Source organism: Antedon bifida, chromosome 7 (assembly GCF_963402885.1).
Source record: "Antedon bifida chromosome 7, ecAntBifi1.1, whole genome shotgun sequence".
Taxonomy (NCBI): Eukaryota; Metazoa; Echinodermata; class Crinoidea; order Comatulida; family Antedonidae; genus Antedon; species Antedon bifida.
The window spans coordinates 26,513,226-26,538,776 of NC_136232.1; the positions used below are offsets into that span (position 1 = coordinate 26,513,226).

General features: G+C 32.8%; 2 protein-coding genes across 4 annotated transcripts in view; both read left to right on the forward strand.

Moving 5' to 3' along the window:
* Positions 1 to 3,266: 3,266 nt before the first annotated feature.
* Positions 3,267 to 21,756, forward strand: LOC144847418 (protein C-mannosyl-transferase DPY19L3-like). Of its 2 annotated transcripts, XM_078703770.1 has the most exons (17): positions 3,267 to 3,365; positions 6,152 to 6,506; positions 10,676 to 10,766; positions 11,564 to 11,691; positions 12,227 to 12,372; positions 12,761 to 12,884; positions 13,387 to 13,521; positions 15,598 to 15,729; positions 15,939 to 16,043; positions 16,362 to 16,435; positions 16,702 to 16,860; positions 17,751 to 17,979; positions 18,696 to 18,752; positions 18,914 to 18,996; positions 19,465 to 19,597; positions 20,075 to 20,233; positions 20,685 to 21,756. In XM_078703770.1, exons 2-17 carry the CDS (start codon positions 6,171 to 6,173, stop codon positions 20,877 to 20,879), a joined length of 2,286 nt encoding a protein of 761 aa, XP_078559896.1. In that variant the 5' UTR covers positions 3,267 to 3,365; positions 6,152 to 6,170; the 3' UTR covers positions 20,880 to 21,756. The 2 variants fall into 2 exon arrangements, with proteins under 2 accessions (XP_078559896.1, XP_078559897.1); XM_078703771.1 differs by lacking the exons at positions 3,267 to 3,365; positions 6,152 to 6,506 and adding an exon at positions 10,129 to 10,434.
* A 1,124-nt stretch (positions 21,757 to 22,880) lies between these two features.
* Positions 22,881 to 25,551, forward strand: part of LOC144847406 (brefeldin A-inhibited guanine nucleotide-exchange protein 3-like) — a 29,691-nt gene continuing 27,020 nt past the window's right edge. The window contains exons 1-4 of one of the 2 annotated variants that reach the window (XM_078703745.1): positions 22,881 to 22,990; positions 23,244 to 23,371; positions 23,612 to 23,746; positions 24,983 to 25,051. In XM_078703745.1, the coding sequence (XP_078559871.1) occupies positions 22,912 to 22,990; positions 23,244 to 23,371; positions 23,612 to 23,746; positions 24,983 to 25,051 (411 nt within the window). In that variant the 5' untranslated portion in view covers positions 22,881 to 22,911. Of the gene's footprint in view, positions 22,991 to 23,243; positions 23,372 to 23,611; positions 23,747 to 23,769; positions 23,836 to 24,982; positions 25,052 to 25,551 lie in introns of those variants that run through there. The other variant, XM_078703746.1, reaches the window with a different exon arrangement.

A 25,551-nucleotide genomic window follows, 5' to 3' on the forward strand; every position in this document is an offset into this window, starting at 1 on the left:
TGTAATCTCTCGGGTACTATTATAAGAGACTTATTGAAGGAATGTGAAGTAAACAAAGTGGTATTAAAACCTGGCATGCTTAGGTTAGAAGGAAATGATCTTTCAGATATAGATAGTGTTTCACTTTCCAAGTTGGTAAATCTAATGGATTACAATTATAAGTCATTCAAATGGAGTGATTATAGCTTGTCAGTTAGTAATCTAGAAAGTCTCGCATATGCCTGCCATGAACATAGTCATAAGTTGAAATGGGACAGTTTAAATTTAAGTGGTCTTAATTTAGCTGCAATTGAAGGATCCAAATTAGCTTGGTTATTACAATTCTCACCAAAATTATGTAAACTTGTCTTGGATAATTGTAATCTCTCTGGTACTATTATAAGAGACTTATTGAAGGAATATGAAGTAAACAAATTAAAACCTGGCATGCTTAGGCTAGAGGGAAATGATCTTTCAGATATAGATGGTGTTTCACTTTCCAAGTTAGTAAACGTATTAAATACTTATTTCAAATGGAGTGATTATAGGTTGTCAGTTAATAATCTAGAAAGTCTCGCAGATGCCTGCCATGAACATAGTCATAAGTTGACATGGAAAAATTTAGATTTAAGTGGTATTCCATTAGATGAAATGAAAGGATCCAAGTTAGCTTGGTTATTGAAATTCTCACCAGAATTACATCAACTTGACTTGGTTGATTGTGGGCTCTCTAGTACTATTATAAGAGACTTATTGAAGGAATGTGAAGTAAACAAAGTGGTATTAAAACCTGGATTGCTTAGGCTAGAGGGAAATGATCTTTCAGATATAGATGGTGTTTCACTTTCCAAGTTAGTAAACGTATTAAATACTTATTTCAAATGGAGTGATTATAGGTTGTCAGTTGATAATCTGGAAAGACTTGCAGATGCCTGCCATGAACATGGTTGTATGTTGACATGGAAAGAATTAGATTTAACTGGAACTGACTTGGTTTCAATTGGAGTATCCAAATTAGCTTGTTTGTTGAAATTCTCTCCACAACTTAATTGGCTTACCTTGGTTAATTGTAATCTCTCAGGTACTATTATTAGAGACTTTTTTAAGGATTGTGAATTAAATGAAGTGGTATTAAAACCTGGCATGATTGACCTGAGTATGAATGATCTTTCAGGCTGGTATTCATGAAAGGGGACTATCTTTAGTCCTGGACTATCCTTAGTCCTGGACTATCTAGTCCAGGACTAAGGATAATCCTGGACTATCCTTGATATTGTATTCATGAAACCTGGACTAACTAGTCCTGGATTAAGCCATGGAAAATTACAGCAGCTAGGTGGTCCATGATGTTTCCTTCTAAACTTGTTCCTTGTTCCATAGGTGTTTAAATTTCCAAGTTGATAAATCTAATATATTGCGATGATCTTTTCAAATGGAGTGATTATAACTTGTCAATTGATAATGTCATGGACATAGACAATAGTACAGTATATATGGAAGCATTTAATTGTAAACAATTGAAAACATTTCTATATGAGTTGAATAATGAAATTGTTATTTTGTCAAAGGGATGAGTGAGCATGTGCAGATATCCACTTGGATCTGCTTTTGGTTAAAGTATATACATTTTAAAGTAGAGTACAGTAAAATGAAAAATTTCTGACTTTTACTTGCTTCATTGAAAAAAATTGAAATTTTACTGAAATTTAATGACACAGCATTGTTATGTCACTTTACACAAAAAAGATAAGAATCTGTGAATAGTCTCTGTCTTTATATAATACTTGTTGCATAATTTCAGAGTCTATTACGTGCCTGCTTACCCGGATAAGCCCGACAGTATCCCTTTTCCATGATGTGCGAAAACAATTACAAAAAGAATTTTACAGTAGTTCACCTCCTTAATAAATGGGACAGTCTGCTATAGCGCCCTCTCGTGGGACCACTCCCACGTATTACCGCCATAATTTCTTTTCTCACCGTCGTGCACGAAGTTTATGAGAAAGATAGGAGAATTCTAAATTCCGAAGGCGCTTTGATCTTTATTGCTAATAGATACGTTGGAATACGTTGCCCTTGTTTCGTTGTTAAACAGGGCAGAAATACCTATAAATTATAGTTATAATTTGAAGTTGATACGTTGTAAATCGTTGTCAGGGCAGAAATACCTATAAATTATAGTTATAACTTTAAGTTGATACGTTGTAAATCGTTGTCTCGTCTGTGTCCGAGACAGAAATATTTCTGTACATAACGGAGTTCCACCGGCATAGAGTAGGAGCATACCTTAGGAGGCATCCAAAGGATTCAGTCAGAATATAATGGCTGAACAATTAGATATTGATTGAATGGTTTATTATGAAATACCTATACATTTTTTAGTTATAATTTGAAGTTGATACGTTGTAAATCGTTGTCTCGTCTGTGTACGAGACAGAAATATTTCTCTATACACCGGAGTTTCACCGGTATAGAGTAGGAGCTTTACCTTACGAGGCATACAAAGGATTCAGTCAGAATATAATGGCTGAACAATTACATATTAATTGAATCGTTTATTATTGCCAATTTTATGCATAGCTTATGCCTACAATAAACAATACTGCATTATGTTCTATTAAGTTTAAGGTTTAAGTATTAATTTAACTAGTATAGTATTTTAGATGAAATTAGTTTTTATGATTGTTCAATTGTTCCGATGATAAAGTGTTTTGTACGTTTGATAATAGCTTATTGGTTAATTAATCTGCGAACATAAATGCCTGTAGTTGGTTTTAGTTGAATGGATTTTTCTTTTTTTATACCTATTATTACTAGATAAGATGAATAGATGAATAAAAGATTTAAAAAAACAGTGTTTTAAATTTATTTTCTTGTAATATTTAATATTTTCATGATATTTCACAAATAACGACTACAGTACAGCGATCTACTTGATTAACGACATACTGATAACTTTGACCAAAATGTTTATATGGTAGCTGATGTATTACCTTACCCTGCTGCCTTTGAAATATCGAAATGACTGAGTAACAATTTGAATTCACTGTACTTACTTAATTCTACATTCAAACACTGCAGATGTCTATATGATGTTTTTCTTTAAAGATGTTAAAAGTTTCGGAATCCAAAGTTTCCTTTGTACAATGGTAAGAATCAATGTGGTTACATTTGTTTTTGCTATATTGCCATTCCATACCTGAAAATTAATATTTTAAACATTTTGTCGTGGGTTGCGCTCCATACGAGGTTCCACGTTTTTGAGGTTCGTGTCGTCGGTGGAGAATCGGAGAGAGAAAATGCTGCCTGACGACGTGAGTCTAGTTGCGCATGAAAGAAGTGAGGCCTAGCCTACTAGGCCTACAGTAGGGTAAAATACAATATAGGTAAATGTGAATCATTAGATACTCACCAATAGGTCCTACATACAGTAGCTATTATTCCGACTAGGCCTAGTAGTAGTAAGTAGGCTAGGGGTAGGGTCCTCTTAAATAATCTAGTAGTAGGCCTAGCTAGGCCGGCCCTAGCTACAGTGTAGGGCTAGCCTAGGCTCCTGGCGTAGATAGTATAGTTAGGCCCCCCTGTCAGTCTCAGAGGCCGCCTAGGTCAGGCCTACTAGCTAGGTAAGGCCTAGGCCAAATAATGATAACAAATGTTCATGAATAGACTTGTGCTAAAATGCGTGACAAATGTGTATCATATCAGTGTTTGTGCAAAAAAAGTGCATGTTTTATATTAATTCATTAAAAAAATAAAAAATCTATAGATAGGCCTAGCCTAAATCTTCACTTATTTTTTTAATTTTTCAATGTTTGCAATTGTTCAGTCTATTTCGTGCCAAGCTTTTTGGTCTTTCCTTGGCTGTTTTGTACTGTTCAATAGTAAATAGTAGAGGCAGAAAAAATTAGTAAAATATTAATGTCGTCTATATTTTGTATTCTTTGATAAATGTTTTCAAGCTGCTGCTCTAGCCCGCTACGTCACAAGAGATGACTCATTCTGATATAAAGCAAGCAGCAGTTATAGTATCTAAGGCCGACAGTTTTGCTAATTTGTAAACTCGACTATAATTTATAGATCCCAGCTGCTGGACCCAAAAAAACGTCTGGGAAAAGAGAGTCTATGAGGGCTGATGGTTGAACGATTTTGGATTCTCGACCTTTGATTGGTTGAAGCGAATCAACAGACTGGAAAGATTTTTCTCACTTGAAGCAAAGAATATATATCACTCTTTGCTTGAAGTCACGTTGTCTCTAGAGAGTATTTAGTTGCATGCCTTGAGGTCACACACACGCAGCACATTAAAGTTCAAAATTGACCATTTTTAAATGGGCATGTGATTCATAATTAAAGAACTATCTTTGATTTGTATGTATTTTTGGGATTAAAGGACATCTTTTTAATAATTAATCATAAATATATCTGAAGAAAGAACAATGATTAATTTTAAAATGTCGAGCAGCGTTTTTTGTAAGAAATATTTCTTGTTATTATTGTTAGTTGGAGTTTTTTTTGGCCCTTTGTGATATTAACAATAACAATTCCAAAACTAGAATTTAATTCGTCACTTTGACGAATTATAGGTGATCATTTTTATCATTTTACCGAAATAATTTTTTTGCACGTACGTTAACATACGATCAGAAAATGTTGATGTATGCCATCCTATCATATGCTTATAGTGCTGAGTTGTGCCTATTATATGCCATATACAATATGTACAGTATATAATGTATCTATATACAGTGTAGCATAGGTGAAATTACGGGACACACATCATGTTCTAATTTTTTGGTATGATGGAATTATCAAAATAAACTCGAAAGATAATGAATTGAGCAAATAAATACAAGAATTGGAAGAGAATTTGGCACGTAGAAGCGCTGTGCGCGCTCTTTGAAATTTGTATAACTTTGACGAAAAAGATGAAAAAACTACTTTTTAACTTCAACTGGCCATATGTTAACGTCACAACATCCGATAGGCTTAATTTTTATATGAATTCATATCTACATTTCATCAGCTTTCATAATAAATTATAATTATCAAGGTAACCTTTAATTCTGAAGAGCTGTAAGATATTCAAATTTACGGCGAAGGTGAAATTACACGACCTACGTTATTCAAGTTTTTACGCGTGATGACGTCATCAAAATAAAAATAGTGGCAGGTCATGAGAAAGTCAATTAATTGAGCAATCACATACTAACATTTGAGCAAAAATCAGGCACAAATTATTAGAGATGCGTTCTATTGAATGTGATAAAATATGACAAAAGAGAAAAAAAACTTAATTTTAAATTGAAGTGGCCATTTGATGACGTCACAACATTTTGTACGTCAAATGTGTACATGAATTCATATCTACAACTCAATGGCTTCCCGAATAAGTTAAAAAAAATGGGGGTCATCTTGCATTCTGAAGAGTTATTTTCATTTTGAAAATGCCTTATTTTTCACCATTTTCAGCACTTTGATGCAATTAATTTGCGCATTTATTCATTTTTAACGTGCTCGTATAGCGTTATCTTAAGTCGGAATGGACTCAAAATCGGTGAATGTACTAAGAATTGTGAGTAGATTGTGATTTATACATCAAATTTTATTTTTTACGCTTTTTAAGAATCGCGTGCGCAAAAACGTGTTTTTGCGCAGTAATTTTTTGAAACGCGCAAATGGCCTAATTCATGCTCTAAATTGATCAAAACTTAATTTTGAGCGTTCTAAATTTTTAACGCGCGATTTCACGTGCATGACCTTGAAACGTGCAACTTTTTATTTTCTAATATTTTTACCCTTGACCTGAAGTTTACGTGTAGTGAATTTCATTAATATGTGATAATGAATTATGGAGATATGATTGATAATGTGATTTCACAAAATGGCGTATAAATGACGTCACGGATGAGTGATCACGCTGGAAGGCTTATTAGGATTAAGTTATATCATTTGAAAGATATTCTGAAATTGTGGTAATCATTGACATTAAACTTTTTGAGATAATTGTTACACAAAATAGTGTACAGAAACAATAAAAAGAAAAATAAAGATTTGATACAATAACAATAGGTGATCATTTTATTCTAAATGATCACCTAATGAGAAAAAGAGTCATCATTCAAAATTTTTTTATAAGTAACATTTGCATTTAAAAAAATTATTTTTATTTCAGTAATATTTAATAAATCTTGATGATGTCTGAGAGAATACGAAAAAGGAGAAGTGAACATTTACATCCAAGATCATCTCCAGAAAAAGACAATGATTTGAGGTCTCTTCACAATGCCACAAATTGCACTTCCACAGAGGAAGACACAGAAGATAATGAGGTACCAATTCAAGAGGAAGAGGATTCTGTGGAGGATGAAGTGTCAGAAGATGAGGAGGCAACAGGAGAGAATTTAAGTTGGTTTCTCAAGTCTCTGAGTTTAGTTGTTGGTACTGCGCTAGCTATCATTATGGGATATCACTACAGTCTCTATATTTGGACATTACATGAAAACAGACTTTGGTTTTCTAAAATATTGGTGAGTGAACATTTTTTATAAAATCTTTTTTAATTGTTTTAACTGTCATCATATCATGAAGGTTTAAATTGTGTTGTATTCTATTTAAAGAATGACTTTGTGTTATACAGTACATTTCAAAACCCCTCCTTCATAAATAGAATGTTCCAGTACTATATGAATTGCCTGTAAATGCAACAGACACACCAGCTCTGAAACTCAACGAGGAAGGGACTATTTTGTTTTCTCTACACTGGATTTATTCTTGATTATTGTTCGGTTTTGTAGGTTTCTCTTGTTCAGGTTTGATTGTATACGTTTGCATCATTGTTATTTAGGAAAGTGAATATTTATAAATAACAATTATTTTATTTTTAGTGAGCAGAAGAAATCATTTGGGATAATGCTAATTGGGTAATAGATAGGTTTAGTTGATTTCAAGTTGTATGTTAAACATTGTATTTAAGAATAAATTTAATAAGTATATTAATTTATTGTGTAATATTCACAATTTTTATTGAGGTATTGAAAATGTTGTTTATGGAAATATAAATAACAGAAATTCATTTTCCTTATAATATTAAATCTACCTGTAAACTTTTAAGGCAGTTTGCCTGTTAATTAAAATGCCTTACAATTTTAACCTGTAAATACAATCTGTTTCGAGTTCTGTTTGTCTGTTGTCTATCCTGGCATTACTTTAATAATTTTGTGACCAGTTTGTTCAACTGTCGGATTAAAAGCTTTCTTTGAAGAATTTTTCTTTTGAAAAAGTACAATCAATTGTCAACTGTAGGTCATGTTACTGCAGTAAAAAGTACAATAAATTATCAACTGCAAATCATGTTACTGCAGTAATTTATAAAAAAATTGACAATTACTATAGGTGTGAATGAAGGAAGCTGTCAAAATGAGGTGACTAAATTTTGAAGTAAATTACGTTGTGGATCTGAGTTTGGCGAACCGTTTCGTTAGACCAGCTAGTTAAAACAGTATTTTCTATTTATGTTTTCTTATCTGTGTTTTACACTATTAAAAGAAGGCTTTAGTTTAATAGTTTTATTTTTACTAGCCAATTCTCTGTACTGTATCATCATTCTAGGGATGTATAATAATGTGGTCCGGTTTTCAGTCAGGTAGTCGGGTTAAAACCTTACCAACCATACTGGTGGCTACAGCCCTGTATGACATTATTTGTCCTGTATCATGACAAATGCTGTGATACCGTGTCACAAGTGTATCACGCGGAGGAAACATATTTATTTTTCCTCCATTCAGTAGGAGCAATATCGCCTTTGTCAAATGTTACAGAATTTCCATGTTACGCATGTGATGCTGTATCCCACATTTTTCTATAATTAATACAGGACAAATAATGCCATATATTTGTAGCTAATGACAGGTAAAGAGATTTTAGATACTAGAAATTAAAAATTTAATCCGTACTATAGATTTCCTTTCATCAGTAATAGTCCAGTTTAGTAAAAACTATAATAATAAAACAATTATTATAGCCTTTCTAAATATACATGTACTACACTGTATACTAACTGATGTTTTATATTGTGTATGTCTATGTTATATGCAGTTCTTTTAGGTTTGAAGTATTATGACTTATTTGGTGAGTGTTTCTCATCATTTCTTGAGTTACTAAAAGTTTAACGTACCTTCTTAATCTTTCCTGAAAGGAAGTCAGTAAAGTGCATCGTTTATGCGGACCATCAAGATCAATCAGTAGTGTAGATAATGATAAAACCCACAGTAGGTACGGTCCAGCAGGCTACTACTGCCAGTTGGCGGAACTCTGTGACAGTTAAGTAGTTAAAAGTAATTTACCAAAATTTGTTAGGTAGTAATAAATTGGAGAAGGACTAAAACAGATTTCCTTGCAAGCTTAGGTAGGACTGGATTTGTGTCAAGGTATTGTTTTGTTTTACGTAGATGCACTCGGGCATTTTGATAGTTGTTTAAAACTGGGAGATTCCAGCTCAAGATAATTATAACACGCCATTTGTGCCAAAATTTATATCTTTTTATGAATATTAAGCTTATTAAAGCCAAATCGTCATTTAGAATATAGACTACTGTAGGTGGGACATAATTTATAAAATTTGTGCCTTCATGTTTAGGATTCAATGATGTCATCATCTCAAGAATCTGCTGGTACTAAAGGCCAACTCAGACAGCATTGTATGACGAGGCCCGAAGAAACGTCTCGATTCATCTGTGCTGACTGAGATGGCCTTAACTGTACAGTAGCCAGTATGCTGTAATAAAGACACACCCCTAAAACCATAACCTCAATAACATATGCTTTTAAATTCTCAGTGAAACTTAGCAACAGCTTAGAAAGTAATCTTGATAATGCTTCATTACCTTTCTGATATTCTTTGCCCATAAATCATAAACTGTTCAATTTATGAATGTTTTTCAGACATGTCAGTTTTTGTTTTAGAATTTTGGTCTTTGATAGTTTTATTTTTGCACATTTCTGTTTGAAACTTAAATAGTAATTGGTACCTTTGCATGCATTTAGCGTTATGAGTATTATTGCTTGTGTAGAAAAGGTAGAAAAGTTCCTGTAGGAATCATGGAGGAGATCTATTTTTTCTAATTAAATAAATGAAATGAGCTTTAAAGGTTTATTGTCCCCCTGAAATTAAAATTATTTTTGTTTAATATTTGATTTTATTAATCTTCATGTTTTGGGGGACAATACAACTTTAAGTCTAATACATTCTCATTGATTGGTTGACAGAATGTTGGTAATACCTGTCCTCACAGACAATTGATGTCATCTTGTAATATGATGACTTGATAGTTGGATTGATTTTCAATTAGTGGTAATTGGCCAATTATATCAACCTCAGCTGGCATAGTACCATGTGCTACTAGCTCTCTAGTATCTGGATATTGTTACAATAAATTACAAAAATAATGGGATTCACTTTCAACAGATTGCTATTGTTTATTCATTATACAGGTAGTTTATGATATCCATACTAAAAATTAAAATATTAATGTTATAAGATTGTATTAAGATCTTAATTATTAACATGTTTTTTAAATTTATTTACTTTCCGACAAAGTGGGACGAACCCACAGAAGACAAAAATGTTGGTCTCATCTCTGAACAAAAAAAAAAGTATATTTATTTATGCTATACTTGGTGAAAAAACACCAAATACTGTCAGTTAAATAAAATTGCTACATTAACAAGTTCATTATTTATGCCTTAAATAATTTATCAATTATTCAAAAGAATTGATTGATTTATCTATATATCACTGAGACTTTTCACTTTGCAAAATACTGTATTTTCCATCAGTTTTTGCTAGATAGGCAAACGTTTGAATACAGCCCTTATATCCTGTCCCCTCATTTTGACTGTATAGGTACAGTAAATATAATTTTCACTCAACTATAATTTCACTTCAGTGCCTAGTTTAGTGATATACAATATTTATAAAGACTTTTATGGTCATCATAAAGTTAGAATAAGTGAATGAATATAAACGACTAAGTAACAACCTTTTGTGAATATCTGTAGCTATTGTACCATAACGTTTCTGTATTCATTAAAAGTTTATTAGCTTGGGGCGATGTCCAGGTTTATTTACAAAAGAAGTCATTCCTAGAATTCTGTAAATATGTTAGTATCAAATTATGTTTTAAAGAATGTATATAAACTGAAACCATGTCAAAATCACGGAAGAGAATACAACACAAAGAAGAACATTCATCAAGAGTAAACAGCAGGAATGGAAAAACCCCCGTTGTAAATAATGGAATGTTCCAGCAATCGGAGATCAGGCAATTAGGGAAATCACAGTGGATGAATTTTGTTTATTTTTTGATTGGTGTTATAATCAGCATTTATATTGGGTATCATTTTGCAAATTTTCTGCACACCTTACATGAGAACAGACTTTGGTTTTCAAATATTAAGGTGAGAATAACAAGAAGTCTGTAGTTATAATTCATTGATATTAACTATATTGATTAATATTGGCTGACATTGACTGATATTGATTGATATGATTGACCTTCAAAATAATATGCAATATTTTTTTTCGCCCCACAAAAAATAAACTGTTATATCTACTACAGTGTAATACAGTAACTCCATAATTACTTAATTTGAGGGATAAAAAATACTAACATTTGTATTGATTATTTGTATCTTACAGGAAGTTGAACGAGAGATATCATTTCGCACCGAAGCTGGTCTTTACTATTCCTACTACAAACAGATGATACTTAGTCCATCAATATCACAAGGTAGTACATAATTACTGTGGCTTTAATGATCATTTTAAGCTTTTATCTTAGATGCCAGCTGGTGTCACACAGATTGGCAATGAAGATGTGGTGGCCAATGAGTGGTTAAACTTGTTTGTGTTTGTTTTTTCTTTCTGTTTTTAATTACTTGTTTTAATTAATGTAGTTATAATTAAATACTTGAATGTACTTAATAAACCACATACAGTAATTGTCATAAACCTACTGAATTGATAACCGCCTTTCATAATTTATCACTAAATTAACGGTGTGACCTACTTTGTCTGGCTGCATTCAGTAATAACCTCTGTGACACTATCAAACTAGTTTGACAAAAAAAGTGTGATGTGCCCAAATATGGTAGTGATGTGCCCAATATGGTACTGGTATGACATCATCATGTCCATATATGGTCGAATCACATTTTTTTGTCACATAAAGTTTGATAGTGTAGACAGAGCTTTACACTGCTTAATGTAGTATTTTATACCAGCCATTTGAAACTCTACTAAAATAAATAACATTTGTGTATAAGCTGCTGCACTGAAACCTCAAACACTTTATTCCATAAAATGTGTTTTCTATCATGTGAGTTTTAGTTGAAATATACTATGTATGATTTGTAGTATGGAATGCCAATAAACATTAAAGATCTTGCCTTTTTGTTTGTCACAGGTCTTCATGATCTGATAAAATTAAATGATAACATCACAGAGAGTTGGCGTACCATAAACGTCTTAAATAGTAGTATGGAATGCCAATTAACATTAAAGATCTTGCCTTTTTGTTTGTCACAGGTCTTCATGATTTGATAAATGATAATATCACCGAGAGTTGGCGTACAATAAACATCCTAAAGAGGTTCAATGTTTACCAAGAAGTTTACCTTGCTACACTATACAAAGTAATATCACTTTGTCTTCAGGTAGGTTTTGAATTATTCTAAAGAATGTTTATTTACTTTATTCAATATAAATGTACAAAAGTAGCACTTTTGAATATTATTAACAGTTGCAACTGACCAACCTACCAACTGACATAGTGAGCTGTAGAGTCATGTTGCACACGACTAAAAATAAGACATACGCAAAATATTTTTGTTTTGGTTTTTTCAATTTTCAATAAATCTGACCCTGTTGTTTTCATTCATGCTGTATGTTTATTTCCCCTTATTACACTGATAAACTCTATACATGCATTATTGCTACAACTAATACAGTAAGTTTATTAATGCAAATATTACTGTTAATAATAATAATCAATCGACAACACCACTATACATATATTACTGTCAGTTGTATAGTGGGCTGTATTTCTACCATCAAAATAGCAATACGTTTATTTTTATACAATAGGATATTTGTAAATAAAATAACTATTAAATACAAATTGTAAATTGGATACTATGTATCACATTTAAATAAACCATCTAAACAAGAATCAAAATTTCTTTATTTCAGAGTGTCATTGAACCTGTGTACTTCTACATTAACTCAGTATTTGCACTGCACGGTGTCTATATCATATCTTTATATGTAATGGCTTGGTTACTATCTGGGTCATGGTTCACTGGTGTGCTTGCTTCAGCTTTTTATATTTTTAATAAGTAAGTTCTTTAATAATTTAGCACTGCTGCACTTTATTTCTTCAATCATGAATAAATTATTAACTTAATTAATTTTACAGTTTACAATATAAATATTAAAAGCAATTTTGCCATCACTTGTACTGTATTTTCAACGTAGAAAAACTTTCAATATCACTTAATATAATATATATCAAATAATAATTAGATCTCACTGTTCAACACTACTAGAGTAATCTAATGTTGTGGTTCGAGAATCCTTAATATTGATTTGCTAGCTTTAGAACATTAAGGTTTTGTTTGCAATATATATTGCGCCACCAATAATACAGATGTAAGAAACTTCGGAAGCTTTCCGATCAATTACACTAATATAATAAAATAAAGATTGAGATTTTTTTTCTTTCAGAGATGACACCACCAGAGTGGAGTACACTATTCCATTGAGGGAGAGTTTTGCATTACCCTTCATATTCATTCAAATCACATTGATAACATACTACCTTCGACCGACCATTTCCAGGAACTCCCAGGTACGGTATTGCAAGTGTATGATTTTATGCTTGATTACATATCAAATGCTTAATGACATTTCCAGGGTAATCAACAGTTAGTTTGCTTTTTAAATGCCATTTTCACACGTAGTGTTCCTGAAGCAAAGTGTGTTTGACACATGAACATGAAACAAACACAATAAACAGCGTGACAATATCAACACATGTAATATGTACTCATTCATTCTTGTAATGTTAAGTATAATAATCTTTGTTTGAATGAACAGTTGCAAGTTTAAATTAAAGTAATAAAATGTAATATATATAATAATATTGTTGATGATGTCATTAATAATTTTAAAACTGTGACTGTTTGCATTTTTGTATCCGTCTTTTTGGGCTATCCTGGAAAATATGTTGTTTTTTTAAATAAAGTTATTAACTTAAAGTAATGTTGTGATTTAGTTTAAACTATTTTCCAAATGAATTACCGTAAATAAAAATGTAATAATTAAACAATAAATACTTCTTTTATTTTCAGATTGTTACCTTACTTGGCATCTCTTTGTGTTCATTCCTATTTGTGCTAACTTGGCAGTTTGCTCAATTTGTGTTCCTCTTGCAAGCTATGGCTTTGTATGGCACTGTCACCCTAGGCTTAGCCCCACTGTCTAAGGTAAGCCAGTTTGTGTTCCTCTTGCAAGCTATGGCTTTGTATGGCACTGTCACCCTAGGCTTAGCCCCACTGTCTAAGGTAAACCAGTTTGTGTTCCTCTTGCAAGCTATGGCTTTGTATGGCACTGTCACCCTAGGCTTAGCCCCACTGTCTAAGGTAAGCCAGTTTGTGTTCCTCTTGCAAGCTATGGCTTTGTATGGCACTGTCACCCTAGGCTTAGCCCCACTGTCTAAGGTAAGCCAGTTTGTGTTCTTCTTGCAAGCTATGGCTTTGTATGGCACTGTCACACTAGGCTTAGCCCCACTGTCTAAGGTAAACCAGTTTGTGTTCCTCTTGCAAGCTATGGCTTTGTATGGCACTGTCACCCTAGGCTTAGCCCCACTGTCTAAGGTAAGCCAGTTTGTGTTCTTCTTGCAAGCTATGGCTTTGTATGGCACTGTCACCCTAGGCTTAGCCCCACTGTCTAAGGTAAGCCAGTTTGTGTTCTTCTTGCAAGCTATGGCTTTGTATGGCACTGTCACCCTAGGCTTAGCCCCACTGTCTAAGGTAAGCCAGTTTGTGTTCTTCTTGCAAGCTATGGCTTTGTATGGCACTGTCACACTAGGCTTAGCCCCACTGTCTAAGGTAAGCCAGTTTGTGTTCCTCTTGCAAGCTATGGCTTTGTATGGCACTGTCACACTAGGCTTAGCCCCACTGTCTAAGGTAAGCCAGTTTGTGTTCCTCTTGCAAGCTATGGCTTTGTATGGCACTGTCACCCTAGGCTTAGCCCCACTGTCTAAGGTAAGCCAGTTTGTGTTCCTCTTGCAAGCTATGGCTTTGTATGGCACTGTCACCCTAGGCTTAGCCCCACTGTCTAAGGTAAACCAGTTTGTGTTCCTCTTGCAAGCTATGGCTTTGTATGGCACTGTCACCCTAGGCTTAGCCCCACTGTCTAAGGTAAGCCAGTTTGTGTTCTTCTTGCAAGCTATGGCTTTGTATGGCACTGTCACCCTAGGCTTAGCCCCACTGTCTAAGGTAAGCCAGTTTGTGTTCTTCTTGCAAGCTATGGCTTTGTATGGCACTGTCACCCTAGGCTTAGCCCCACTGTCTAAGGTAAACCAGTTTGTGTTCTTCTTGCAAGCTATGGCTTTGTATGGCACTGTCACCCTAGGCTTAGCCCCACTGTCTAAGGTAAGCCAGTTTGTGTTCCTCTTGCAAGCTATGGCTTTGTATGGCACTGTCACCCTAGGCTTAGCCCCACTGTCTAAGGTAAGCCAGTTTGTGTTCCTCTTGCAAGCTATGGCTTTGTATGGCACTGTCACACTAGGCTTAGCCCCACTGTCTAAGGTAAGCCAGTTTGTGTTCCTCTTGCAAGCTATGGCTTTGTATGGCACTGTCACACTAGGCTTAGCCCCACTGTCTAAGGTAAGCCAGTTTGTGTTCTTCTTGCAAGCTATGGCTTTGTATGGCACTGTCACACTAGGCTTAGCCCCATTGCCTAAGGTAAACCATCTTATGATTATGAAATTAATTTATATTTTGCAATTCAAAAAAAGTGGTTTTCAACTAAAAGGTTTCACAAATACAAACCATAGTGTGTAAAATACCAAATTAACAGCAATTGTTAGTCTTGGTATGAATGCATATTTAAATATTGTGTTATTATATATACTTAATGTCTCTAGAAGTAGTAGTGCCAGTGCAATGTTTATTGAACATGGTGTCCCTTCCTTTAATGAGTACATGCGAAAATCTACCTATGGTTTCATGCAACGTATGTTGAATAGTGGTAACATCCTTGTTGCTTGTGTTTGCAAAAATATGCTCCATAACTCCAAAATGTATTGTAGATGGAAAAGCATTCTATATACTTAAGTTTAGAGTTTACGATTTTTTATTTTTTTTTTATGTTTATACGTTTATTAATATGGATGATATTTCCGAAATAAAAAGAAATTGAATTGAATTGAATTATAGTAAATTTTGTGTATACTAGTTGACTAGTTTTTTGTAATTGAAAGTATGTCTGAATGAATGAAGTATGGTTGCAGAGGAAAACAAGTGGTTTTTTAAACATTTCTTTATTTTATTTTTCAGATCCTCACCATACTAGGCATTCAAGGTGTGTCCATTATTCTTGTATGTATTCTACAGTTTTGTAATGAGATGCTTCTTGGAGCCTTAGTGCTTAGTTTCATTCCAGCTGCATTTATTGTTCTTCATTTACAAGTAAGTTAAAAAGTCAAATAAAGTAATAATAGTTATTATGGTTTAGAAAATTTCTGAATGCTTGAAATAATTTTTCAAAATCCTATTATATAATTTAACTTCTTATTTAAATAAACTGCTACTACTACTACTTAAAAATATATGTTTATATAACTTTTTGTTAGTGAAAAAAATGATCATCTCAAAAGATGCATAATATATCTTCCTAGAAACGTAGTCATACCTCTACAAACATTGGTGTAAATATTATGAAGGTTCTTGGTTACGGCGTTCTAGTGATGTTGTTGACGTTCTGTTTTAATGCCATTGTAAAGGTAATCTTATTTATTTATTGTTTACTGTAAATACTGCAGTAGTTTTTTATACATAAATGCTGCTTCACAAGTTTTTAATTGCATTTAAAAACTCTTTTAGTTTTAGTGGAAATAACTTTTCTTGGCATTCCTTGTAATCATAAGGCTTGTTTTTTTAAGCGCCTTGTGCACTTTGTGGATATGTGCACTTTATAAATCTTATTATCTTCTTATCTTCTTCTGTTTTTCAATGTTGTATTTGTTTTTAACACTTGATTACTGAAGAGAACACTCAAGCAATGTTTGTTATTTCATTACATGTTTTATTTTTCTTTACAGTACTTAATCAATTTAGATGATGACCAACATATTTTCAAATTTCTATTGGCAAAATTTCAACTTTCAAGTGCAAGGTATTGTTTACTATATTATTTATTTGTCTCTTTCATTCTGATAATAATATATTTATTTCATCTGTATTGTGCAAATTCCATAAAATATATGTTCAAAGATGCATTAATCATTATGTAGTATAAAACAGTAAAAAAAATTGTGTCTAATAATTATCATTTTTAAAGTATTTTTACCTCCAGATTAAATTAAATTAAAATGAAATAATTAATAAGATATAGTACATAATTACTTGAAATAAAAATTGATTTTGAAATTTATATTTCAGAGATTTTGATGCTTTGGTGTACAAATGTAACGGTGCCTTCCAGTTTTTAACCTATGACTTCTTCCAGAGGACTTCAAGTCGTCTTCTCTTCCCTATTTACCTTGTTACCATAGTAACACTGTTAATATGCGTGCTAATATCAGTCATCCAAAAATGGAGGTAGGTTGTAGAAGCAGTGGCACCGCAGCTGGGTGGTTAACCTACAATTCCAAGGTTGTCAGTTCAAATCCTAATTCAGTTACAGTATTACAGTAGAAGATTGCCCCAAACTAAACAAACAACACTATGTTTGTTTGTTTGTTTCTTTATTTCCATTCACAAAAACATAAACATTACATAAACAATCATTACAAAACAAAAGAATGGAAAGGGAGAATCTATGAAGCACAGCTTATAAGTAGAAACCCCTGTTACAAAACAGTATATATATATATATAAATGTATTTAGAAAGTTTGTACTCATTATTGTAAATTACAAGGGCTTGCTGGAAGAACAGTAGGCCTGATTATTAGATAAAATTAAAACATTTCACTGGTGCTGTTCCAGGATTGTGGTCTAAAATCCTGGTAAATACCACTTGTCTACTAAATAAAGCATCTGTATTGTTACAAAGTTTGTAATCATCTTGTAATTGTCAAGAGTCATGTGAGAGAACACCCGATTCACACATACAAACATCTTGTAACAATTTGTAAGGTTATTTTACGTGTGAATGGGGTATAGTAAGTTTTTTACACATCGTTTACGTTACAGTCATTATACCATGATAAACTAGTGTGTGAAAGGGTTGTAACTTAAACGCTTATGCTTACATCGATGGCAAACATAAAAAAGGAAACAAAACTTTTCACATGCGGCCTATACACATGCTTGCTCAAAAACGTACTGAGTGGCGAACACAAGTGAGACGCGCGATGTCTAATGACGATTAGCGTTTAAGATGATATCCATACAATATTGTATTACATTTTCTTGTACAATGTGTGAATCGGGTAGACTATTATGGTGTGATATATATTTTGATACAATTCTTACAATCATCTTACAGTTTAAAAGAGAAGACAGATGATGATTACAACGGTCATCTTCTGCAAGACCGTCCAGAACTTGCGTACCATGCCATCCAATCGGTGTTCTTTGGTGTCATGGCCCTGACTGTCCTCCGTATGAAGTATCTATGGACACCCCAAATGTGTGTATTGTCTGCGTTTGCTGTCGGTAGTCCGCAAGTTTGGAGGTTTATTTTTAGAATGTTTGGGATTACTTCAGAACGATTTGTAAGTGAATTTTTCATTCTATAATTTGAATTAAAGATTTATTTTAAATTTTATAAGTTTATAATAGTTTGTCGTTTTTCAGTTTGTTATCAGTACACAATGATTTCTTAGATTAAGCTTTTTTTTTGCTATGGATATATTATGTAATCATGATATTCCATGAGTGAGTGAGTGGCCGAGCGGTTAAGACAGTGGAACCATAATTACGTAGCCATAACATCGGCAGGGGTTCGAGGCTCACTCATTCCATGGTTCTGGTGGTAGAACGAGTCTTCTCGGATAAGGACTATAAACCGTAGGTCCAGTGTACACATCTAGCTTGTGTGCACTTTAAAGAACCTAGTACATCCTTTGAGACGAGTAGGGGGGTTACCCCGGTGTATAAGTACATCACAGCCACTGATCATAACTGGGCTTTCTGGAAGACCAGTCTTTGACTGAAGAGCTTACCCTGTATAAATATATATTTCAATCAATCAATAAAAAGATGAATGAATTAACAGCCCAAAAATTGATACACTTTGATTTGAACAGAATGACACACAAAAATGGAACACTACAAAACAAACTAATTGAACCAAAGAAAGTCATAAATAATATAAAACTTATTTCCATTTGGGTCCTCAACAACAGATTAATGATTATTTAGATAGTTTAAACTCTTTTTATTTCCAGTATATAAATTGATAAATTACATTATTATTAATTTTTTTTAGGTTAAATTTATTCAACACGTTGCTACTCTGTGTGTCATTGTGGTGCTCACATACATGGTAAGTGTTACACAACAACAAGTTAATAGAATGAACATGAAATGAAGGTATTTAAGTTTTTTAAACTCAGAAAACAATATGTTTAGATATTCTTGTTCAATAAATATGTACTTAATGTAAGACAATAAATATAAAAGTTGTTGTGTTTTTTTTTTCAACAGTGTTTACCAGAAGTACAACACCAGTTGTCTTTACTAAGAGAATTCTATGATCCAGACACAGTTGAATTAATGAATTGGATCAAGTAAGTATTAATTTATTCAAAAAAGATTTAACCGACCTAACTGATCTGTCATTATTTAAGTAATAACAAAGTTGACCATTAAAATCGCTTTTGATTTGGTATAAAGCACTGAAGTTAAAGGGGGGAAAAGGAGTACAAATTATGCCAGCACCCAAACTGAAGTATGGGGATATGCCTTGCATTGACCAGGGTTTGAATTAAAGAACTGTGGTTAGCACCAGTTAAGCCTTTTGAGAACTTGACCTTCTTCTATTCTATAGAAACAGGCTGGCATAATTGATAACCAATGATAATTAACCACACAATTGTTTTGGTTTATTATTTCAATTGACTGTGTCATAAGCTGTCTATTTCAAACTGAAAAGGTTTTCATTCACTGCTTTATATTTCAACATGATGCAATGTGTTAGTGGTTTGTATGTTGAAACAAAGTACCTTTGATCAAATATAAATAATATCTCTTTTTAGGAAGGAGACACCTGTTACCGCAGTATTCAGTGGCAGTATGCAGCTGCTAGCAGGGGTCAAGCTGTGTACAGGTAGAAAGCTGACAAATCATCCACATTATGAGGATAAGGCTTTGAGAGAGAAAACAAGACAAGTAAGTACAAATGTAATTAAGATAATGAAAAATGAACTAATGTAGACTAAAGATTAACTTGTCATTGTTCTATTCTCCCTGCCGCTGTCACAGGCTTCCTTCACACCCATTAAATTTAGAAAAATATAATGCAATAGATTGAAGATTCGATTAAGTCAAGCACCACTTGTGCTTATTAGGTTTTACAGTCAACTCTCCCAATACCGGACTCTCTGAAAACCAGAAACTCTCCCAATACCACACTTCCAAACAGTCCCAAATTCATTTTTATCATTAAAAACATATTCCGAATACCAGACTTTCTGGAAAACCAGACATATTTGGTGTCCGGTATTGAGAGAGTTGAATGTATTAAGGTTCCAGGCTCTCTGTTGGCACTGTCTTTTTTTATCTACAATATTTTCTGAAGCCTCATATTTTTAATTACATTATTAACTAGATATTTTTAAAGACTTATGTGTACATGTTAAATTGCAGCTGTATCAGTATTATGGAAGAAGAACTCCTAAAGAAGTGTTTGACATTCATCACGGCATTGGTACAGATTACATCATTCTGGAAGACAGTATCTGCTACGCCAGAGCTTCTGCTCACGGGTGTCGTATGCCAGATATTATTGACATCACCAACGGCCATGTAGGTAGCATTTGTCTAAAATTTTTATATGAAATGACAAATCATTTGTGGCAATGATGCTGTTTGTTGGCAACTTATCCCTTCTCACTCCTGAGGGCGCTCAAAGTATATTAATTGAAACGTCGAGAAACTCAACAGTTCTTTTCAGAGCTTAAAATACATGGTGTAGCGCAAACAAATTACACCTATTAGCTATCTGTACTACAGCATTTCTGATGTATGTTCTATGCTTGCTCTATGTTGTATTCATTTGTGTGGAATTCTTTATAAATAATTTTTAATGATTAATAGAGTAATGAAGTGAGTTTGAATCCAACGCTTGTTGCATTGCTTGTATCCTTAGGCAAGACACTATATTGTACTTACGATTGCCTCTCTCCACCCACTTTGTGCATTAAGAGCTATATAAGAACGAGTATTAATATTAATAACATCTCTTTATCTTTTGCAGTTGTATTCTGGTGCGGATCCTACTGAGGAACCAGATCTCAAGAGTGTGACTACTCCTAGGTTTTGTGACGCCATCCAACGAGCTTCAAAGGAATACACAAAGTATTTCAAAATGGTGTTCAAGAATAAAACATTCAGATTGTATAAATTAAATAAAGATCAAAATAACAGAAAAAACAAATCTAAAAAGAAGTGAAAATCTGTCTGTCTTCTGAGTTCATACGGGTGACCCATGAAAGCTTTCAAGATTTGTATTTATAAGGAATATTTTAGTGTTTACAGTTTTATATGTTTCCCGAAAAGAATTGTTGAAATAAATTTTTACCACAAGACAAAGATAAGACCAATTTATGTATACATTCAGAGTTTTTCTTTTTCACAACGAAAATTATTGGAAAATTAAGTACACTAAACAAACACTAAAAAGGAAACTGATTACCTACTTATAAGTAGAATTAATTAAAGTAAGAAAATCATCATATAGACTTATTATTATCTAATTATAGAATTATTTAGTGTTGTTAAAATAATTGAAATTTTATCTTGTTGGCAAATAATTTTAAAGAAAAGTATTCAAGTACACAATTTGTTTTGCAACATTTGCAAACCTTGCCTTGTTATCTTAGTATCCTGCCTTGTTTGTGTGAAATATATTAAACACAACTTTAACATAACTTTATATGATAAACAATCTGCTATTGAATTGTTAATTTGCATTTTGTACCTACAGATATTGTAGAAAGATATTTATTTGTATATCCATTTTATTATGTTAAGTGTATGCCTGTAATGTTGAGTTGATCAGTTTTATTTTTTTTTTGTGTGCTGAATTTGTTTAAAAGTTTTAATCTCTATCCATACTTAGATTACTAAGATTTAGTTTTTAAGTAACTTACTTTACAAACTTCTACTTAATTTGTAATTATTATATATTTGTGAAGAAACAAACTCAACCAAGTATATTCGCAAGAATAGCAATATAACACAATTAAATTGATTGTACACTTTGATTATTTTAATGCTTTTATATATGGTTTTATATTTGCTTTAAATGTTATGTATTGTTGTTTTATACTGTGTTGTTTTATGGAGTTATTAAATTGTGCAATCCCCAATTAATTTGTGATATTTTTTGTCTACCCTGTATACCTGTGTTGTGTTTCATAAACACATTTCACTTACTTACAGCCATGTCTGTAAAACTCATACATATAAAAAAGCCCTCTATGTTTATATAAATTATGAAAATAAATTTAATGTAAAAGAATAAAAGATATGATTTACTATTGTGTGGGTATCTTGCATTCATCACTCCATTAATATGATGTTGCTTATTATGCAAAAGAGCTCTTTACTGGTCCGTCTTCAAGAGCGCCATCACTAGACCTAATTGAAAATAATACAGATTTCGAATAAATGACTATAAATCATATCTTGACATCACGATTAAATAATTTCGATTATCTGAATTAAAATTTATTAACTATATACATACATACAAAGGCATGCAACAAGATAAGGCTATGTTTTTGCACAACAAAAGTGTCTACAAAAACATTTGGTAGTCGTGTTAATAGACAGCTTAAACTTTACAGCACAGCGGCTGTGCAGATAGCTTACACTATACTGAAGGCCGGATTTAGAGAGAGTTGTAAACACGGCGGCCTTGTGTCGATTGAATGACAGGTCTGGAGAGGTGAAGAAGAGTGATGAGAGAGAGGAGGATGTTGATGGAACGTTGTCTTTTATCATCTGCTATTTATATGAGCCTCTGAGGAAACTTTTAATTCTTGATATAGGTAGTGAGATAGTTATAATGGAATATACAAATGCAAACGTTGATTGTTTTCATTAGAATAAGAAAGGTAGAAATGCTTTTGTTTTGGTAAAAGCCAGGCCAGGTAGATGGATTGTTTACGTGAGCTCCTTTGAACAACAGCTGGCTCACATCCGCCGAGGCCCACGTCAACAAACATATTGACAAATCTAGCCTAGGCCTAGCTTAGCATATTTATTGTTTGATGCTGTACTGTATAAGATGCTTGGCTAGTTAATGGCTTCTGTATTGTGTATAATTACATTTTGACACAAATATGTATTATTGAGGAAAGTGAATTTTAAATCTTGAAAAGAAGGATTGTTTTTGTAAATTGTTGTATTCATAAGGATTGATTGAACAGTTTCTTTAGCATTGTTATTGTTAACTGTGGCATAAGAATTAATGAAAAATGGAAGATATATTTACGCATATAATCGCATCAGCGTCCAAGAATAAACCTGTAAGAAGTGCCTGTAACAATGCTTGTGGTAAGTTTTATTTATAAATAATACTTAAATTTAATTTAAAAAAGCATAAAATGTTTAGTATTACATGCAAGTAAAAAATTGTAATAATTAATGTAATATCATTTAATTTTGTACATAATTCACAAACTTGTTTTTGGCTTATTTGAATATCCACACAAAGAACTTTTTATGTTATTTTTTTATTTTCCTAAAACATAATAAATAAAATAAGATAAAAAAATGAAATGAAATTGACACTTTATTCTGATTTCAGATACGCTGGAGGCGCAGAGAGGTACAAGTGAAAAACACAAACTGCGAATGATTTGTTTAATTCCTTTGAAGTTGGCGTTGGAGTCGAAAAACTCTAAACTAGCAGCCTTGGCTTTGGAGGGAATTCAGGTAAAATTGGAAGATTCTACTCATCCCATGCATAATGTATTTGATGTGTTAAGTAGCAGTAGACATTACCAATCCATCATCTCTCGTACAAGTAGTTTTGTAACAGCTTCTATCCAGCTGCCATTCGGGCACTGAATGCTTGTCAGTATACCGTACGAGAATGATGTGACACATAATTTTTGTGTGTTTTTTATTTATTGTTTTTGTAAATAAAACTATTTATTTCATTTCGTAAAACAGAAAGTTTTAGATGAAGAGACTTTCAAATCAGATGAAACAAATGAAGATTTGGAGCAGACTGTGTTTATGCAAGTTCTATGGGCTTTATCAGGTTCTCCATCACTCACAGAGGATACACAGGTTGATATCATGAAGGTACAGTATTCATTCATTATTATCAGGTTCTATGAGCTTTATCAGGTTCTCCATCACTCACAGAGGATACACAGGTTGATATCATGAAGGTACAGTATTCATTCATTATTATCAGGTTCTATGGGCTTTATTTATTCAACACTATCAAACTTTCTGTGACAAAAAAATGTGATGGGCCCAAATATGGATGATGTCATATCACTACCATATTTGGGTATATCACTACCACATTTAGGCACATCACACTTTTTTGTTAAACTAGTTTGATAGTAGAGAGGTTTCGCAATCTTACGAATACGATAACGAAAACGGATACGTCACGCACACGTATTCGTTTTCGTAAGCCATAAAAAAATCTGTTTCGCATGGCAACGAAATATTGAGGCGCGTCCAAAATAGGACTGCGGTAAATTTGAGCGAAGCGCAGGTACGTGTTGCTTGGTGCTTGGCTGCCTAGGCCTAGCGTAACATCAAAGCGAGTGAGGACTTTAAAAACTGCTATTTATCAAAATTGACCTGGCATTTTAGTAAATTACTTTAGTAAATTACTTTCAATAAATCTATAATTATATTATAATCATGAATCATTCCTAATTCAAATGCAAAATGTGCAAAATAGATCAAAAACTATACTCGTTTCGTAGTTACGAATATGACTGGCGATATTCGTCAACACGAATACGCTTTACGAATATGAAATGGGGATCAGCTCAAAAGTTTCACAAATGTATGACGTATCCGTTTTCGTTATCGTATTCGTAAGGTTGCGAAACCTCCCTAATGTAGACAGAGCTTTACATTTCTTATTTTTTCTTTGTTTGTCTACTGCACTCTACTACTCTGATGGTTTACCATGTGTTTCCTGCCAAACCTTTTCCTATATTGATGATAACAACTCATTGTCCGAGGAAAACACACTATTGTATTCATGGTCTAGATGTTTACTATACTTCATTGTATCTTGAAATACAAGAGGATTTATTTGTAAAAGTTACATTTTCAAGTACTGTAGAAGCAAGATGTAAGAGGACACCTAGGGCTCATTGACATACAATAGTTATTCTTTTTATGTTGCGATGTGAGACTCTGGTAAAGAGAACTTTACTAATATTATTATTAATTTAAAGAAATATTAGAATACCTTATTAATACTACAGTATTTGCACCTTATGTTTTTAATGTTCTAATATTTGTGACATTTTCAAAAGAATAATCATTTATTTATTTGTTTTTTAGTTCCTTGTGACATTAAGTTCATCTGAAGCCTGTCCCTTGCACAGTGCGTACGTCAATGCTTTAATTGAGGTAAGTCGCTAATGGCAATAATTAAGCTACATGAATACAGATAATTGTTTTGTATGTAAGACAGAGTTCAACCAACCAAGTGAGTTATTTCTGTCTGAGTAAAAAAAAAGCAAAGAATTTTATAATGAATACAATTATTTGGGTGTCTAAAAAACTTGTTACTTGTGTTTATTAACTCTCTGTAATAACATGTGTTAAGTTGGCGAGTTTGTACAACTGTATGTTAGGCTAATGAAGGTTGGTTGCTAGACAGTATTGATGATGTCACAGATTAGAACTAGCATTACTCTCAACTGACATTTAAATTGATAAGTTAGCTTCCTTTTACGTCTGAAATCGTAGAAAACAATTGAGGAAATAATAATTCATCATCTGAGTGTTCTTGATAAATTGGTGTTTTTTAATGGACGAGGACGAGGAGGTCTAAAAATAAATCATGTTTTGTATTATTTACTTGCTTCTTATAAAGACAATAATGACGACAATGGTTGTGATATAAA